Source organism: Halichoeres trimaculatus, unplaced genomic scaffold (assembly GCF_033239565.1).
Source record: "Halichoeres trimaculatus isolate MK-OKI-2021-1 unplaced genomic scaffold, fHalTri1.1 fHalTri1_scaffold_21, whole genome shotgun sequence".
In the NCBI taxonomy this organism is placed as follows: Eukaryota; Metazoa; Chordata; class Actinopteri; order Labriformes; family Labridae; genus Halichoeres; species Halichoeres trimaculatus.
The window spans coordinates 8,340,286-8,360,038 of NW_027437199.1; the positions used below are offsets into that span (position 1 = coordinate 8,340,286).

At 39.8% G+C, this 19,753-nt stretch overlaps 1 protein-coding gene across 2 annotated transcripts in view; it reads right to left on the minus strand.

The window, feature by feature from the left end:
* Positions 1-13,655: 13,655 nt before the first annotated feature.
* The window catches only part of chst11 (carbohydrate (chondroitin 4) sulfotransferase 11), a 122,681-nt gene continuing 116,583 nt past the window's right edge, over positions 13,656-19,753 (minus strand). For both annotated transcript variants that reach the window (XM_074698746.1, XM_074698745.1), the window contains exon 4: positions 13,656-19,635. In XM_074698746.1, coding sequence (XP_074554847.1) covers positions 19,011-19,635 — 625 coding nt within the window. In that variant the 3' untranslated portion in view covers positions 13,656-19,010. The remainder of the gene's footprint in view (positions 19,636-19,753) is intronic.

The following is a 19,753-nucleotide window of genomic DNA, read 5'->3' on the forward strand; positions in this document are numbered from 1 at the left end:
TGTTTACCTCAAATTATTCCCCCTCAGCCTGTGTGCAAAGTGAAGACTAAATATTCATGCTCTTGTCACCATCAGGTATCTGAATAATCAGCATGAGGTAGCACTGCAAGGCAGTCACACAGATAACTAGATGTAGTGACACTGAATTTCTGCAATGGTAAAAAAAACAAACAAACAAACAAACAAAAAAACCTATGAGGGAAAAAATAAGGTTTCAAGAATAGAGCTCTAATTTGGCCAAATAAAAGCTGTAATATAGAGGATTAAGGCATTTAAAAACAGTATGAGATTAAAGCTGTAATGTAAAAAGATTAAATTATGAAGTTATAGGATTGAGATTGTGATATCATGGGATTAAAGTTATAATTTTACGGGATTAAAATTGTAATTTTATGGGATTAAAATTGTAATTTTATGGGATTAAAATTGTAATTTTATGGGATTAAAGTTGTAATTTAATGGGATTTAAGTTGTGATGTTATGGGATTAAGATTGTGATGTTTTGGGATTAAAGTTGTGAAGTTTTGGGATTAAAGTTGTGCAGTTATGGGATTAAAGTTGTGATTTAATGGGATTAAAGTTGTGATTTTACAGGAATAAAATTGTGATTTTATGGGATTCAAATTGTTATTTTATGAGATTAAAATTGTAATTTAATGGGATTAAAATTGTAATTTTATGGGATTAAAGTTGTAATTTAATGGGATTAAAGTTGTGATGTTATGGGATTAAGATTGTGATGTTTTGGGATTAAAATTGTGATGTTATGGGATTAAAGTTGTAATTTAATGGGATTAAAGTTGTTATGTTTTGGGGATAAAGTTGTGATGTGAAAAGATTTTAGTTGTGACGTGAAAAGGTTAGAGTTGTGATTTTATTGGATTTAAATTGAGATTATATGGGATATAAATTGTAATGAGAAAAGGTCAACGTTGTGATGTTCACAGATTCTAGTTTTTTTGTTAAATTGAAGCGGTGATGTGAAAAGATTTAAGTTGCGATGTGAAAAGGTTAGAGTTGTGATGTTATGGGATTTAAGTTGTTATGTGATTAAAGCTCTGATGTGAAAAGATTAAAGTTGTGATGTTTTGAGGTTTTTTTATGTAAAGTTGAAATTCTGTGGTTTAATGTTTCTAGAGTTTAGTCACAATGTTAAAAGCTGAAAATCTAATGTTGCATTTAATTAAATTGTTAAAAGAGCAAAGTCATTATTAAGTTGTTTTACATGGAGCAGGTGTTGGGGTTGTAGCACATCCTATCCTGACATCCTACAGTACAGAGATTGCACCACAGATTGTGTTAAAACAGGCACCATTTGAATTCACCAACTGTGACACCTGAAACATTAGAGCTCCCCCTGCTGACTGGCTACAGTTTAGGTCGTAGAACTCGCCTCGTCTTTTGTAACAGATGGAGAAAAGGTCAAACAAAAACTTCAGCATGTGTAAAAATCAGTTTTTTAAACATGGCTGTGTTTGTCAAGACGATTGTTAATCTCTGAGATATTTGATGATGTCTGAAAGAAGTTATTCCAGCCGGACCCAGTCTGTCCCTCTCATGCAAAACACTCTCCTCCCAATCAAAGCTCCCGTCTTTGTTCAGAGGTTACTCCACTAAAGCTTAATATTACACCAGATGGTGCAAGAGAGTGAAAAGGATAACTCCTTTCATTTTGTACTCTTCAGCTCTCTCTGCTCTCTCAAAGGTCAGCTCTGTCTGCACATCATAGTTCACCACGGCTGAACTTTAAAGGACTGGCTCTGACTGTGAACCAAAGTTTATTGATTGGCTGGAAATTGTTTGCTTTGTGATGATATTTTGCTGTTATTGAGGCTTAAACACTCAGCAGTGGCGCTCCTGCGCGGCAGGTTTACTAATGAAGACTTCAGAGTGGGCGGACAGCTCAACATCCCCTCTAAATTCCCCTTCCTTTTGACGGGTGACATTTTTTTTTTACGGCTACATTAACCCTCCTGGAGTTAAATCCCTCTGATGTGAGCTGAGAAACCCTCCTCTATTCTGTCCACTTAGTCTGCAGCTCTAAATGTCACATTTGCATAGATCAGCGGGTGATTTATCATCATATCAGGTTATCTATTCATTTTGAGTGTCCTGCCAGCACTTGTCATCTTTATGGATGAAATATCTTCTAATCGAGCTCAATGTTTTACAGTAAAACCCTCCTGAACACTCATGCATTGACAGCTGACTGGTTTGGGAAAGAAGTGTTTTGCTCAAGGGCAGGAAAACGTCTCTTTCTTCTTGATAAAATAGAGATGTGCGTTTCAGAATCTGAACCTGTAACACTCAGATCTGAAGCCATCTTATCCAAGTCATGGGAAAGTGAAATCAGAAATCTGATGTTATCTGCGAAAAGAAAGCATGAAACCGCCTTATCGCGTTTATTTTCTCTGCAGCGCATCACTTCACGCTTCACGCTCATGTACTGATTCCTCCCCGTGGTCAAGTGGGATTACTCTCGGCGCTGCAGAACATGATGGGAGAACAAGAAGTCATGGGCTCACTCGTGCCTGAGATTTGGAGAGACCTCATCTGAAGTTTACAGTGTGCTTTGTCGCGCTTCAGAGCTGCCACCGTGGCTCTGTTTTCATCCAAACATGGATGAAATGGATCGATTCCAATCAGCTGCAGGGAGATGATGAATGGAGGGGAAATTCAACACAGGAGTCTGAAAAAACACGCTTGATTCTTTGATTAATCATAAATGGATTTTATCTACCTTTGAGGACGATGGGTTTCAGTTTTTGCTCTCTGTGTCAATCAGGTTGCAGTTTTTCCCATGAATTCCTCGACATGGAGGAAGAAACAGATATTAAACCATCAGTCCTTCAATAAGGAGTGAACCCCTGCTCTCTGCTCTGCTCTGAGGACGACTCAAAGTTCACCTCAAGATGGTCTTCTTTGAGGTTTGTTGTGGTCCAGTTTCTCTAAACAAAGGGACCATGTTCATCAAAATGTCTTATGACTGTTACAGCCAAAATACACCAGATGCAGTCCAGCTGCGTCCCTGATCCGGCAGGTTGCAGCAGATACGCAAGCCTCCTAATTTTGCAGAATGATGGAGCTATGACCTACATTTTATTAGAAGCAGATCAAGCAGGAAAGGAAGTCAGGATTGAAAAGAAGGAAAATGGAACATTGAGCGCGTTCTTACTACCAAGAAGGACACTACAATCTGTGTGTCTTGAAGGGCCCTTAAGCGTGCGTTTTTGCCCCCCATGATGGCAGTTAATCATGTTTTAACCATAGACTGTATAAAACATGGACGTGGTCTCCCCAACATCACCCGTCTGTTTCTGAACAGAGAATCAAGCAAAGTGGCTATCGCAGCCATATTGGAAGTGGCAGAGGCTTTGCATACAGCTATAGGGCGCCTCTGGTTGGTCAAGCTCGCAATCTTAATATCCTCTGAACCGCTGCGTTAGAAAAAAATTCACCCCTAGTACAGTTGGTGCTGATAGTAAACTTAGCAATTCAGACAGGAGATGTTTTTTTTGACCAGGCTGTAAATAGGTTAATTTCTGCTTTTAAAATGGTTTTTTTTGGCTTGGTGTGTATGGGACTTCAGGTACTTCAGGAGCCAGCCTCAAGCAGACACGCGTGAAACGGCAGATTTTAGCACTTCTGCATACTCTCATATTCTTAAACCGGAGGTTGCTGCTTGGTTTTAACCAGCCAAGGGTGCAGTTAAGCGTGTTTTGCCAAGAAGTCAAGGAGTCAACAGTTTGGGGGTTTTACAGCCCAACATGAATGAAGAAAGGCTTTTAAGCAGGAAGCATAGGAACTCCTTGATTTTCCGACTATAGCTGACTGGCAGTCCTGCAAGGTCCTGGACATGCAGCCAGTGTGAGCTGACTGATGGGAGGGTATGCTGTCAATACACAACAGAGCAGAGCCAGAACAAAGATGTATCTGGTGCATTCCCAGAGTTACTTTGTAACAACAGGCTGAGTGCGGAGATAGTCCTGTGAAAAGGATTAAAGTAAGATTCAACATTTAGAGGTTTTTGGTCCGGATATAGTCTCCATGACATCACGCATTTGTTTTCTGATAATGAGTTTTGAAGCCCTGAGTTGACTGAGGCCATACTGGAAACACTGAACTCAATCTAGATTTGTTTCTAAGACGAGGCAAAGAGACGACCTTCAACCTTTTGTCACGCTCTTATACAGAAAACACAATTCAGTCTGGGCCTATTGGGGCTGTTATTCAGCATAGCTCACGTAAGACTCAACTTCGGAACAAACAAGAAACCTTTCACATGTGTGAAGTGCGGTTAGTAAAACACTGATAGGCAGGTTACAAAGTGCCAAAGTTAAGACAAAAAAAGATAAATAATAAAAAAAAGCATATTTCATTAACTTTATTTTTTTTTAAGGTTTTCTTGTTGATCTTGATAAATTAATTTCAACAGAGACCTGATGCTCACAGCCTCCTCTTTCGTTTGTCGCCTTTTCTTAGTTTGATGATGAAGCTGCTGTTTTCTCATTTTCTGCCCCCCCCCCCCACACACACACACACACACACACACACACACACACACCACACACACACACACACACACACACACACACACAGAGGCACACACACACTTTGACAGATTGCTGTTGGTCTTTCTCTAATGACAGGGTGTGTAGCTGCAGAGGGTAGGAAGGGCGACGTGTATTTCAGAGATGAGACCACAAGGTCAGCCAGGAAGAGGAGTGCTGCCAAGTGTGTGTGTGTGTGTGTGTGTGTGTGTGTGTCTCTAAAAGTGTGGTTGCTGGAGGGGTGGAGGGCTGAAGGGGGGTTTGGTTCAGGCAGGTGGTTGCACCCTGTAGCTCCTCCAAACAACAACAGCAGTCACTGTTTTTCTTTTATTTTCTTGTTTACAGCAGAGTTTGGATTGAGCAGCTTCAGTTTTATTACCCAACACTTAAAGATCCTGTTACAGCTTTTAGCAGACGTCACTGCACTGCGGTGCTTTTATTTCAACCACTGACCATGAGACAAGGGTGGTGGTCTCAGGTCTAAAACAGTCCAGGAACTGCTACTGTTTTAACATGTGATGATTCAAGCAAATACTGACCCAGAAAGAGAGTTTTCTCCACAGGCAGTGACAGAAAAAGCTTATAGGGGAGGTCATGTGAAGTGGGTTTGAGAATCAGGTGTAGACTCATGTAAATGTTCAGCCTGGCTACAGAATTCATGAACCTCATTATATGGTGACTTATACACACCTAAACGCACTTATTTAGACAGGCGTCAAGGAACAAGTCTACTCAATGTAATTTTACTGTTTTGTTCCTGTTGTTGTAATTCTTACATGCACTTATATTTTTGCTCTAAAACTAAGTTTTCACGACAAAGGATAATGTTAAAAAATTAAAATTAAAAATTCAAGGAGTGATGTTAAGAGGATAAATAAATTTGGAATGTTACCAATATTAAAATCTCAAGGTAAGAGGACTGAAATGGTAAGGTAATTTTACCAAAGTCGGTATGTATAAGGATAAAAGTTGGAATGTTTTGAAAATAAAGCCAAAATGTTTAAAAATTACATTGTAATGTAATTACATCAATGTCATAATGTTTGAAGATAGAGTTTTTTGAGACTTAAGTTACCTTAAACAAATAAACTTGAAAATTTATGACATCAAAATGTTGCATTGTTAAAAAAAAATAAAAATAAAATGTAACAATATTAAAGTCATAATACTTAAATTTTTAATTTAGAATGTTTGGAAAAAATGCCCCAAAGTAAAAAAAAAATAAAAATAACTGTAATGTAATGATATTTAAATTTTTATATTGTGGGATTTAAGTCTGATGTAAAAAAAACAAAAAAAAAAAAAAAACAGAATCCTAAATAAAAATCCTGTAAACGTGTAGAACCTTTTAGAACAACTTGCTGCTGCTGATTTCTTTCAAAAGTTTAAATTTGGTCACCTTTTCAAGGTTGAAGACATGTTTTCATAGAAGTAGTAGTTGATTTTGGCATTTTGTTTGCTAATGTGTATCAGAAAAAAAACTGTTTTATGCTCGGGTTCTCAATGAATGGATGCAGCAATAACTCAGTGTAGAGCTTTGAAAATGTTTCTTTGAAAGATGTCTTTCATATCAGGTTCTAGTCAGTTGTGGGTGTATAACCCTCGGAGGATCTCTTTGTGGAGAAACCTGTTAAACCTGTTTTACTTCTCCAGATTAAAATGTGTGAATCATGTATTGAATAAATTATGAATACATTTAAAGAATTGAAATTCCAAACTGATAAATAAATGTTACTAGAGGATACAAATTAGCTTTTCCAAATCCGTCCTGAGAATAATGTCCAGTTAAGCCTGAAGATATGTGAACAGTGTCAAACCTTAGAGTCACTATCTGACCTTGGGCCTTGGACACTTTTCACTCCTCTGCTCTTTTGTTCCTCTTTCCCACCGCTCTGTTTACTGCCTGATAAACCTGAAATATGCAACGGCCCTCGCTGCCAGACAGGAAAGACTGAGAGTTGAATCCAGCCTGCAGTCACCGTGCTGTGTCACCGTTTGAGTGTAGAGGTCAGAGGTCAGTCAGTGGGTTGTACATTTAACGAATTACACTCTGAAAACACATGAGAGCAATCTTCCCCTGCCTTTCTCTTTTTTCTACTTGTTTTTCATGTGGTAGATTTTGGACTCGGGGGCTTTTCTGGAAGGCGGGACACTTTAAAGGAACCACTGAGTGCGGCAGAGCTCCGTGTTGGTGTAATGAGAGAGCTGGTGGTCTCTGTAGAGAGGCTGTGCACGCTCTGAAGCGGGCTGAGACGGAGGCTGAGATGCAAACACAGCGGCTGCAGCTTTAATGAGCCGTGGCTTACAGCTGGCAGGTGCACCAGAGGCAGGAATATGAAGTCTACAAGTCCTTCAAAATCTAACCAACAGTGAGCCATCACACAGGTACTGAAAGACAGAAAGAGGAGTGTTAGAGGAGTGCTGTTACAGATTTCTGATCAGTCCAGTGCAATTATACTTAGGCCTTTTCCTTATGTTTGGCTTTTTTGGGAATTTCTAGTTCTGTTTTAATAAGTTTTTAAAGCGGGTTTCATTTCTATTTCATGAAAATGCTTAGATTTGGTTTAGTTTTTATTAGTTTTAGTCTTTTTGTTATATGGGGTCTTTTTGTTATATAAAGCATTGTGTTATAAAAACTCTAAACATCATCCCATTGTTGACTAGAGAAGCACTCAGAGAGCACAGATCTCTGCCAAGCATATTGTGATTATCACCAACACTTAAGTTCTACTTTAATGTTATACTCCCTTTCAGCAGACTGTCTGCTACAATTTGGTGTTAGTTGCAGGTTTGTATGATAATTTGTTTCCTGACAGTGTTGAAAATGATGATGACCCAGTACATATTTCATATTCCAGATCTTAGTATCCAGAATATTGCCAGGATCTGGATTGTACTTTTGCATCTGTTAGAAATTATGGTGACCTTGTCTTGTATTGTTTTGCAAAGCAATCAGACCATGTATCGTGGAGTTATATACACGTGGTGAAAACAGCCCTATCTCACAATGATAAAGAATCCTTTAAAAAAGTCCTGGATCCAGGTGGTGATCTGGATGTAATCACTTCTTTCTTATCCCATTTTGAACATTTCCTGAACATTTCATCAAGATCTGTTTGTTAGTTTTTGAGTTATGTTGTTCACAGACGAACAAACAAAAAAACAGACATTGTCTGCTCTCTGTTGTCTCGTGCTTCCTGGGATTAGCCTCTGTTTCAGGGGAAGAGGGCTGGGTGCTCTCCCTTACCTTAACAAAATAAGCTAGGTTAGCCTCTCCATGTGGGCTTTTAAAACAGACTTTGAGAAGAGTGGGATTTTTCCTCTTGAGAAATGTTCTGCATAATCACCTTCCACTGCGAGGCGCCTGCTACTATCAGAGACACAGTCACATTCAAGGAGATCCCAATGCTTTCTCCATTGATGTTCTGTTAGTGGACAAAGTATGGACATGCACATGCACCAACTGGCATGAAATGGGCAGAAAACAAAAACAGTTTATATCCATCCAAAACAGTGAGATTGTATATGAGACAGATTGACAGAGACAAAAAGTAAAGACGTTTTTCTACACTTTTTATTTACTTCAGTTAGTTTTGTAAGCTCATAATACAGTTTAAGACAGGATTTTTTTATGCTAAAGCCTTGTTTTTATTATTTAATGGAACTCTTTTACACCTTTCATTTTCATTATTTTGTTAACTAAAATAACCTTGGTCCAGTGTGTTTCCTGACAAATACCACTTAGTTCCAAACTCAGGAGACAGCAAAACCTGATACAGTTAAGAGGAAAGAAAAGATGTTTTTAAAGGGTAGTACAATATCTGATAAAAAGTGTAATAAAATGCAGTTTTCTGTACTTCTGAGCCTCTCTGCTGAGGGAAAATGAAAATCAGAAATCATCATGGATAATCTTAAAAGGTTTTCATACATTGGAAATTACTTGAGAAGAAGTAGCAGCGGCGGGCTTTCAGGCCCACTCTGAGCCATTATTGAGCTGGGCGGCCTTGCTAGCAGTTGTGAATTAAAATGATTAAAATAGGTAGAAACAATATGGTAATACTTAAAGTTCAGAAGTAAGTGGTTCGAAACTATTATCATACCAAATACCTCTGAGCACAGAAGAAGAAGAAGATAGAGAATAAGAGAAACGAGATGATTGTCCGTCTTTGTGAATCAACAGGAAGTTGATTTTCTTATGATTTGGTGCTATATAGATAATTCATGTGTTGTTTAATAACCATTCAGTCTGATTAGATCAAAATTTACTGACACCTGTCTGGTATACAAACTGCAAAAGTGAGCAACTTTTCAGTTTGGGTCTATGCAGTGTAAATTATTGAGGACCAGCTGTTTAAGCATGCACCGATGAATGACACATCCTGTTTGAAAACAATGATCAACTAGAAGAAAGAGCCCAAGTGTTCAGCAGTTTATTAGATCAGGAGACTCAGTCACTTGCATCCATTTCTACAAACCCTGTAAATAAAGAAACCATTTAACGATCGCCCTCATGGGAGCCGTGGATGAGGTACTGACAGGTGGTAATGTTGCAGGGTGGTGATAGCACAGAGACATTATCACAGACATTAAACAGGAGTGCCAATGTGTTACAATGACTTCCTGTTCCAGGGGATTGGAGCCTTTATGAAATAGTGAGGCATGACTCTAAGTAGTGTCAGTGTGGATTAAGAGAAAAGCAGTTTTAGTACAGGATATGTATAGGATGAATATGAAGGAAAGGTATGGTATGATCAGCTTGGGGTGTCAGCGATTGTCTGGTCATTAGATGGTGTGTGTGTATGAGTGTGTGGCTGCTGAGGGATTTGCTGCACAGTCAAACAGCTAGGAGGAAAAAAATAACTGATCATCACCGCAGCGCTCTCTGCTTTGATGGATCTGTGTTGTCTACCAGAGGGCAGAGAATCAAACAGATGATGAGCCAGGTGTGATTGGTTGCTGACACTGCTGTGTGACCGGAGGATCGTTGTGGAAAGTGTGGATGGTGGTGATGTTTGGCAGCTGGGTTCATGTGATTTTCTGTTTTCAGTTTATTCCACTCCGCAGAGCTTTCTGCTCCTCTTTGGTTGCTCAGTGGTAGAAGTTTTAGTTTATTTTAGGGCCGGAGGAAGCATGGTGGCCCCCAGAGCATTTTCTGAGCCACCGCCATGCTTCGCTGTGAGGTGTTCTTTACAATATGTGCTTCATTCTTCCTCTTCCTGACATACGGCTGATACAGAGTCTCATACAGTTCCATTTACTTTGCAGTTACCCAAGGGTTGTTTAACCCTTTTTTTAACTTGCCTCCTCAGGAACCTGGTGGCAGCGGTTGATAGAGTTCTCTGGAAACTTACTAGCAATGCTTCTTGTATCTCTGGGAACTTAAATGTGCTTGATATGGGCCATTCCAGAATTGGAGGACATTTGGCCTTCTAAATTTTTGAAAAATAAACCTTCTCTTTTACATATTCATCAATAACAGGTGATAAACTATCAAAGGCTTGACAGGCTTGGCTTACACACCAATAGTACAATTTTTATTATGTTTCATTTGTTTACATGGCACAACTTTGTTACCAACACTCAGGTATAATTTCTTTTCCATGAGGAAAAGAAAGTAACATTCTCTCTGGACAACCATTTTTTTCCACATTTGACTTGATTTAGATACAATCTTGCCAAACTTTTCAACAGTGTGATGTTTTACTCTTGTAATTTCATTTTTTTTTCTTTTTTACAATATTTACTCCAACACTTCATGCAAATAATTCAACTCTTTAAAGAACAGGTCAAACCAATTTTATTCGAGAAAGCAATTTCTGGTTATTTTCAATTAAAGTGATGTGGTAAAAGGGTTGAAATTCAAGTAAGAGGACTGAATAGCAACATCATTTTTGATTTTAGATCATTACGTGGAAGTGATGAACAAATGCTCAAGAGACCAGTGTGTTCTTTGAAAAAATTTAAATAAATGAATGAAATTATATTATTATTATTATTATTATTATTATTATTATTAATAATAATAATAATAATAATAATAATAATAATAATAATAATAATAATAATAATAATAATATAGTATTATTATTATTATTATTATTATTATAAGAAATAATACATTAAAAAAATAGAAAATTTAAAAAAACACTGAAACTTGTATGAAACTCTGGTCTGGAAAATTGATTTTAAACATTTGGACTTTTGATGGCTGGCTACCCTTCCAACTTCCAACTGTTTCCTGGTGAACTTCAGGGCCATATCAAGTTATATCTATTTCTTAGTTTGTGAATTTCCTTCTACACTTGCAGATATGAGTTGTGTCAAGCACTGACATTATTCATATTTGATTAGTTTGTTGATTTAAGTTTGTAAATTGTGCCATTAAACCTTATTTGCAAAAGGGTTAAATTATCTTGAGTGCAGGTATGTGATTCTCCTCAGGCCAGGATGATCACAGGCTCACAGAAAAGCCTCACAACCACACAGATAAAGTCACGTATACTGCCTTCAAAATGGAGTTTGACTTTAGATTACCGTTTACTTCAGTCTCTGTAAAATATGGAGACAGGCATGGAAACTAGAGCAGATTTATGGATCCAACTCTCTGTTCTGCATGGTGTGTTTAAGTGCTGCGTGGACTTCTCTGTGTCAGAGGTCTCAGAGAGCTGCTCTCCTCTGTAATGTAATTTGACATAGTGAAATAAGCAGTGGGAGGCACAAGGGAGTTTCAGTGTTATTTTATTGTGAAAACATCAGACAGGATGCAGCGCGGGTTGTGCTGCCGGAGTATCGACATCGCTCATCCCACACCTGGTGCACAAACACTCAGTCAATTATTCATGATTCACTGCGAGAGCGCCAGAGAATGAACGGAGTAAAAACCGAGCAGCGAGAGGCCGCCCCTGGAGGAAACAGAGATACAGAAAGAGTTTAGGTGTGTTACTGTGATGGTGTGGAGAGGAGGATGATGGGTAGATGTCTGAGAATAAATAAATAAATAAGTGACGCCTGTTTGAACAAGGGGCCTTCTTTTTTCAGGGATGACCCCTCTAAGGCAGAGAGGATAACAGCACAAACACACAATCACTTACACCACCTACACACACGCACACAACCTTCCCCAGCTGCTCCTCTTGTAGTTACAGCTCATGAGGCACTCTGATGCACACAATGATGATGGCGTGTTACAAATTCAGAACCAACGGCTGATTCTGAGGACTCATTCTTTGAAAAGGTCACACACACACACACGCACACACATGCCCTACGAGACTGGTTACATCCACACCATCTGGCAGAACATGGAGCTGCTGAAGAGATCAGAGACGATGTCGGATCAACACAGAAACCGATTAGTTCATGTCACGGCGAAATGGACCAATCTGAAATATCTGTATGTTGAGGCGAAGCTCACTAGATCTGCATCATGTCATCATTCTCAAATGGAGAAGATAAAAATGACACTTTTCTAAGAGGCTTCATCTCCATGAAGATAAACCCTGTTTTTTTTTTAATCTACTTTGACAACCTTTTCAGGAAAAAGATTCTCATGTAGGTGTGAACAGAACCTGAAAGCCTCAGGAGCTCTCCCTGCTCTTGGTGGGCTCTTGCTGCAGTCACATGGGGCTGAACTGTGTAATATTGCTGTGGGAGCATGTAGCAGCTGAGGAGGGAATTTTAGAAGTGTGAATGGATTTTTTTTCTTATGTACATTGAAAACGTGTGTGCTGCTTTTTCTTCTTTTCATTTAGAACTGAACTTCTCCTTGTTGCTACGCTGCCAGTTCTCTGTTATTAGGTGTTTATTAGAAGAATAACAGGAAGGCTAATGGGTGACATCAAAAAGCATGATGTAGTTCAATAGCTGGTGATCTTTTCAGCTGTGCTCCTGATTGTTGTATAATTGTATTGATGACCTATAACAACAGAGTGTGTGGAATAGCTCAGCGGGAAGCAGAACGATTTATCCTGATGGCAGACGCTGGGGTAAAAGGCTGACACTTAGAAAATATATGAATGCTTCTTGCACTCTCTATATATGTGAGTGTGTGTGTGTGTGTGTAGTAGGAAGGCCCAGGTGACCACAGAAAGAAGGCGCTCTGAATCTTTTCAGCAGCTCTGTGTTGCTGAGAATGAAAGGCACAAAGAAAGAAGAGTGCCATACAAATCCATGTAAAAGTCTGTGTAAGTGTGTGTGTGTGTATGTTGGAGACAGATCCATCCAGACAGAGGAGTAAATTAATTATAAATCCAAACAGTTCAACATAAACAGCAGAATGAGTGACATCATATCATAAGTGTATGAAACCTCCCAGCAAAGAAATGAACTGAGAGGAGGAGATGGAGTGAAAGCTTTGTCCCTCTGTGCTGATGATCAAAAATATGACTAAATTCATCTAAAAATTTTCTTTTTTTGTTGCCAGAATAAATAAAAAACAAACAAACAAACAAAAAAACACAGTCTCCAACTGAATGACTGACTAATTAATCCAAAACATGAACTTCCGACAATGAGTAGTTTGTTTTTGGGAATACGCCTTTAAATCAATACCACACTCATGTCTCTCTGGAAAAAAAGAAGCTATAACTAGAAGTCATTTAGCTTAGTATAAGCACTTAAAACAGGAATAAAACACCAGTTGCAAAATTTTAGATGTGCTAGTGGACTAAAACTGGAATGTGTTAAAAGTGATGAATCCTGTTTTATGGCTAACTATGGCTAAAAATGTTTGCCTGCCAAAGCAACCAGTCAAAAGAACAATATTGCAGTTTGGAATTTGTAAGCATGCTATCTCATGAAAAAAAAAGTCAGAAGTAAAAAAAAAACAAAAAAACAAAACAAAAAAACAAAACAAAAAAAAGAAAAGAAAAAAAATGAAGTACCTAAAACGTCCACTAGAGGCCCATTGGAGCCCATTCAGACATCCAAATCTGATAGCATTAAGTAAACATATTTACAGCTTCTGATGCAAATTTTTGTGTTTATAACATAAGTGTGAGGGATATATATATATATATATATATATATATATATATATATATATATATATATATATATATATATATATATATATATATATATATATATGTATATTTACCACCTACAAGTTTTGATTTTATCAGGTTGCCAGCAGGATTTAAACATTAATTTTATATGCTAACAATAAAATACAACAATTAGTGGCTTGGGTGCATTATGGCTGTTATGAGTTATGCTGAGTCAGGATTTGCAGTATGATGGTCACCATTGTTGGACTTCATGTTTTCATTACCAACATAGTCCTGACAGTCTCAGCTTGAGCTACTTTGAGTTAAGCGTGCTAATGAACAAAAGTTAGCATGCTAACACTAAGCTAAGTGAGTGAACAAACTGGACCAGGATGGTACACCTGCCAAATATTGACAGATTAGCATTGCTTTTTTGAGAATGGAAGAAAGGGAGGATGCACCATGTAGAGACAGACACCCACAATGCACCTGATGACCCAAGCATGGCTGGGGACTCTATCTCTTAAGCCAGAGCTTGGATAATTAACTGTTTCCAGCTTAACTTAGTTCAACGGCTACTTGCTTTAGCGTCATAATCAATAAGGGTGGTATTGATTTTCTCATTGGGTTTCTCTCATTGGGAAATAAGCCTATTCCTCTCTTCTTTCTTTGTACTGACACACTCTGTTTGGCTGTATGTTCTTGGAAATGTTTGCATAAATTACATAATAAAGAAAAAACAGAAATCATAGCACCATATCCTCCCTTAGATCAAAAATCTGCCTGTCATCAGCGCAGCAGAACAGCGAGAGATGTGAATCAGTCTAAGAATAGACATCGTTCAAATCAACATAAATATGTCTGGTTGCTTTACTTAAATACACTCTCCTGCAGTATGACACGACTGGGCAGTTACAGGCTGAGTTAGGAGGAGGAGGATTAGGACTTGGGACAATTTGCCGTAAAAAAATTAGTTGTTTGTTTGTATCAGAGGCAGAAAATCTGCCGGGATCTGCACTCAATGTTTCCCCGTGGAGACATTTTAGCTGCTCTGTTTGCTTAAGCAGTCTGCCCTTTCCAGGGTTCATGAACACGGACTTGCTGCTGTTTTTCGTACAGGAAGCCTCCTTTTGGAGCGAGGTGGGAGAGGTGAAAATAGAGCGCGGAAAGAAGAGGCCTCTGTAATGGCTTGTTTGCAGGCTAAGAGGTCCTTTGTGTATCGTCTTTCTTCCACTCTGGCTTTAAATGAGCAGTTAAAGTTGAGGCTCGGTCGGTGTGTTTAAGTGGAGAGCTTCTTCCAGCCCAAACCGGCTGCTGAGTAAGATGCTGCGTGGCATCAACATCAGCGGGTGCACTAATGTGTGAGCTGTGTATTTTTCTGCGACTCTCCCAGGAGGAGGTCGTGCTGAGAATACAGCCATTGTTCCTACAGGAGGAGGAGGAGGATGGTCGGGGCCACGGACCAGGCCGGTAGCTTTGCTCCTTTATTAGAGCCAGATGTGCCAGTGGTGCAGAGACATACGGCTGTTCTCTCGTTATAACCCACACACAGGCATGTGCACATGCATGTATACAGTAATAACACTTCAAAAGCTACATGAAGCGGTTTGCTGCTCAGACATCCTCCAGAGTGTTTCCTGAAGGACATTTACATCTATTTATAAGCTCAGATTGGTCATCATGCCTATCAGTTATGCTGACTTTTGACTCTCCAGCTTCTTTTTAAAGACACTGGGTCACCACTGCACATAACTCCATAATAAAACGCACCTCGAGCACCAAAATAAACTCCATGAACTGATTATTATTGTACTGAAAACTATCTTCGAGAACTTTTCTTGAAAAATAAAAGTATAAAAAATGAAAAAGGAGAGCCTGAGAAACCCTGGCTCATAGTCTCATGACGCTCCCTTAGAGTCTCACCTGCTCGGAAATGTAAGGAAAACTGTGATATTTGCAACAGAAACTCAACACATTTAATGTGATACTTCTAACCTTTCAGAAACATATTTTAAGTCTTTTTCTTTTTAAGGCTGTGCCTGGTAGCATGGTTTGGATAAACCTGCTCAGTTTCCTCCAGGCAAGAAAGAAAGAGCTGCCGGGCTTTCATCACACTGCAGTTTTACATGACAGCAGGTTTACGGAGTGAGAATTCAGTTCAGTTAACTGATTTAAAAATATGCATCATTTAGGACAGGAGCAGCTTAATATGCAAAATTTGACTCATTTGATATACTGATTTATTAAGATTTATTGAATAATTGCGATTTATTGGCTACTCTTCCTTCCTCAATTCAAAAAACTTCGGCAAGTCATGTCTTACAAATGAAATACCTCTGTTGCTTTGTGTATTGTTTTCCTGTTAAAGCCCCTTCTTTGTTTGTTTTGGTGGACTCTGCTCTATTTGAATTGCAGGTCTGCAGAGACAAACTGTCAAACTGAATGCTATAACAAAGGTTACAAATGATTCAGCAACAGCTGAAACGAGGTATTTTACTCGGATCAGGATTAAGATCATGCATCAATCCCAAGAAACCTCCTATTTGAGCCGTGTTAGAGCTCACTTAATAACAACAACCCTGAAATGTAATAAAACCTAAAATCTAATAAATGACCAAAAGCACAATGTTACTACTTATTGGGCTGAGCATTTTGTAACTTTTTGGGGTTTATTACATTTTTTTTTTAAAATAGGCCATGTCCACATGTAGCTGGGTATTTGGGAAACTGCATATATTTTCATACGTTTAGGCCTGTTGTCAACACGAAACCACAGCATTTCATCTGTAAAAACAATGTTTTCAAAAACCTGTGGCCAAAATTAAGATTTCGGAAAACTCTGGTTTCATGGTTTTGTGTAGACTCCGGTAAACAGAGTTTTGGGTTCTCAATTGTCACAGCTGAATGACAGGGGCTCATTCTGATTGGCTGGCACGAATTTTACGTCTGGAAAACACTGACAAAAATGTGTTTGGCATGCCTCAAGCCCCTTGAAGGCTTAATGTTACGTACGTATACGGATGAAGCCTTCTGTCCATCAATTGCTTTCATTCTGCTTCCATGAGGCTTGCAGTTACAAACCAAATGGAGCAGTACCACTGTTAACCGTGGGGGCAGTGTTGCTGTCCCGATACAAGGTTTTAGTCAGACACGAAGAAGAAATAACAATGGCAGAACTTTCACGATGTATTTAACTGCCTCACCGACCACCACATGCTACAACGCAGCCTTTGTTAATGTTTTTCCTCCACAGTCGCCATGCTTGTATTTGAGTTTCTTTGTCATAAACTTTTGACTGTGGGCTGACCCCCCTGGTGGATGTATTGGTTAACTGCAATGCCAATGCAAAGGACGCACGGAAGTATGTGGGATGTGACGATAACATCGTTTGTAACTGACTGATACATTTTTGTATGTAAAGGGAGTATAAATGGATTTTTAAGAACCATATGGAGTTGGACCATGTGTAGACAGACAATGGGTAAGAAGTTCTTCATTTGAAGATGTGGCTTAGCAATGCTTGTGTTAAAAAATGTCAAAGTGAGATCCACACATTAGTCCAACACCATATGATTGATATCCTTGAATTTACTCAGATTTTGTTGAACAGAGGTACAGTAATTTAATATAAGTCAACATATGAAGCAGCCTTTCTTAAAAAGTCTCTTTCACTTAAAGAATTTAGATTTTAAAACTCAAACAAGACCAAGTCTCTCCCTCCTTCTCTGTAATGCTCACACATCAGCCCGTAATCTAATTCACAGCGTGATGGAGAGTGCAGTTATTAACCTTGACATTGCTTAGCATTGCTAGCATTAATCACATTAAAGTATGACATACAGTCTCTGATTCTGTGATGTGGGCAATAGATATGTGCACTGAGAGCAGCAGCTACCTCTCAGGCTCTGGCGGTGGGGGGGAGAGGAGGATAATGATACAGATTGAACGCTAAGAGTGGATCTCTGACACTCCCACTCTTGCAGCCTTTTGGCACCAAATATTTGACAACAGAAAATGTAAATTGACTTGTAACGCTGTGCTGATTTCACACACAGAAGGACAAAGCAATATGCTGAAATGTGGCAAACACACACCCTTCGAAATCAAAACGCTGTAATGTACCGGGGAGGAGGCAAGTTGTGTTGAAGAAATGACAAAACAACTCTTAACACAGTTCAGCTTTAAAAAATCTCCTAACATGTCCATCAGCCAAGAAACACAACTTAAACCTTTCTCTGTTTAATTAATCAACAATGCAAATTAAATAATATTTTGTTATTGCTGCTCGCAGCAATGCTTCATTAGACAATAAAAATTAGCATAAAGACAAAAGGATATTCTTAATTTACTGAAAGACATGTTTGGTCATAAAAGACAGGTCTGTTTGCGGGTGGGCCCTGGAAGCGTCCACTGAGCCCCCTGGGCGGGGCGTCATGGTTTACAGCAGGGCGGGGTTATGAGATCCAGTGCCTTTAACCCTTTCAGACCCACACAGGCTCTGAGTCTCTTTCCTTTCAGCTCAGACTTCCTGCTCTGATGTGTCGCTTGCAGCCGGTGTGCCCATCACATGAGAGCAGCCTGTACCATCCCATAGCTCTAAGTGTTAAGGATGCTTGGTGTTACAGGCAAAGATTTATGAAGCTCTTCCAGACTTAACCGCAATCACAGAAGTCACAGGGTCCTCAGGTTCCAGCACAAGTTGCCCCTTCTCCTGAATCCATAAAGACAGAGACCCACGACAACTTGTTTCCTTAAAACCCCTTGGCTTGTGCCATGTTGCCACACCTACATCTGTAGAGGTCTTAAGAGTGAAGTCAGTAGCCATCCATTACAGGGCGTCCTTGAGGTGGTGATGAGCCAGCTTCCCTCGGAAATACATGAATCTAATGAGGGCAAGGGTGATGGGCGTTAACACACCGCGCTGACAGCGCAGCAGAGGACATGACTCGTGTTTTACAATTTGACGGAGTTTCTCTATTGATCAGGGGGAAGGGGAGATAAGCTTAGCTCCCACGATGTATTGGGGTCAGGGCGCGTGCGAGGCCGCTGTTTGCTTTGTAGAATCAGAAGCAGCCTAATTTGTCAGCAGTTTGTTAAAACACATAGGGTGCATCATTTGGAGATTCCTTCTGCGAGTCCGTCCTCTGAGGATACGTTTTAAACACCTTGAAGACCTGCTTCACCCACACATTTAAGTCTTTGCATGCGTTTGGTTCATTTAGCCCACATTCAAATCCAAACAGTGTCCCTGTATCACCCAGAGTGGATTGGACATTCATCAATTCAAGCCCAGTTAAGCACGCATTACCATTCTTTCTTTCTTTCAGCACCTGTTTGTAAGTCTAATTCGGACCCCAAGCCTACAACAGTTTTTTAAATCAAGTTTGCCTCCAAAATTATTCCGCCCTTCACTCTTTTTCTTGCCTCTCCTCAAACAAGGCAGCCACTCTCAGAGTCCCAGCTCTGTCCTCCATTAGTCCAGCCGGAGGTAGCTGGGTGTGGAGTAGTTGAACATGAGGAAGTCCAACTTGTAAAGCTGGTAGAGTTGGATCTGCTGCTGAGTGCTGATATTGCTGAAGAACTGGGCTGTCATGGCATCTGTGGTACGAGTGGACTTGGCGTAGCTGGGGAAGCGCAAGGAGTCGCTCACACCCACCAGCCGTAACACGTAGTTTGCGTCCTCTTCCAGTGTCTCATACTTCCCCACAAGGTCGTAATGGATGTGACATGGGTGACAGAGCTGGTACACCGTCTGCCAGTGCTCGTTGAGAGGGCCATCACGCTGCGTGGCTGGGTCAACCAGGTACTCTGCGAATTCCTTGAACTTGACATCGGCACCATTGATCAGGGCATCCTGTGTGGCATTTTTGCGGTAGCGCCGGATGATGCGGGTGCCAAAGCGCTTATGGAAGGATGAGTTGTACTTGAGGGTGAACTTGTTGCGGTACGCTGAGACCAGCCTCTCGAAGGGATCACGGACAAAGAGGAACTTGAGGTAGTTCTTGAGGCGGTGATTGATTTCAGCAATGCTGTACTGGTTCAGCGTCTTCAGGTTGGAGGGGACATGGGCTTCGTTGGAGGGGATTTCCATGGGGTCACTGTGGAAGAGAGGAACCAGAACAGTGAGGAATGCTACAATGACAAATACAATGCAGAAATGAGCAATCAAAGGTCCTCCAATTGGGTATTGCAAAAAGCACTCTGCAAGGCAATGAC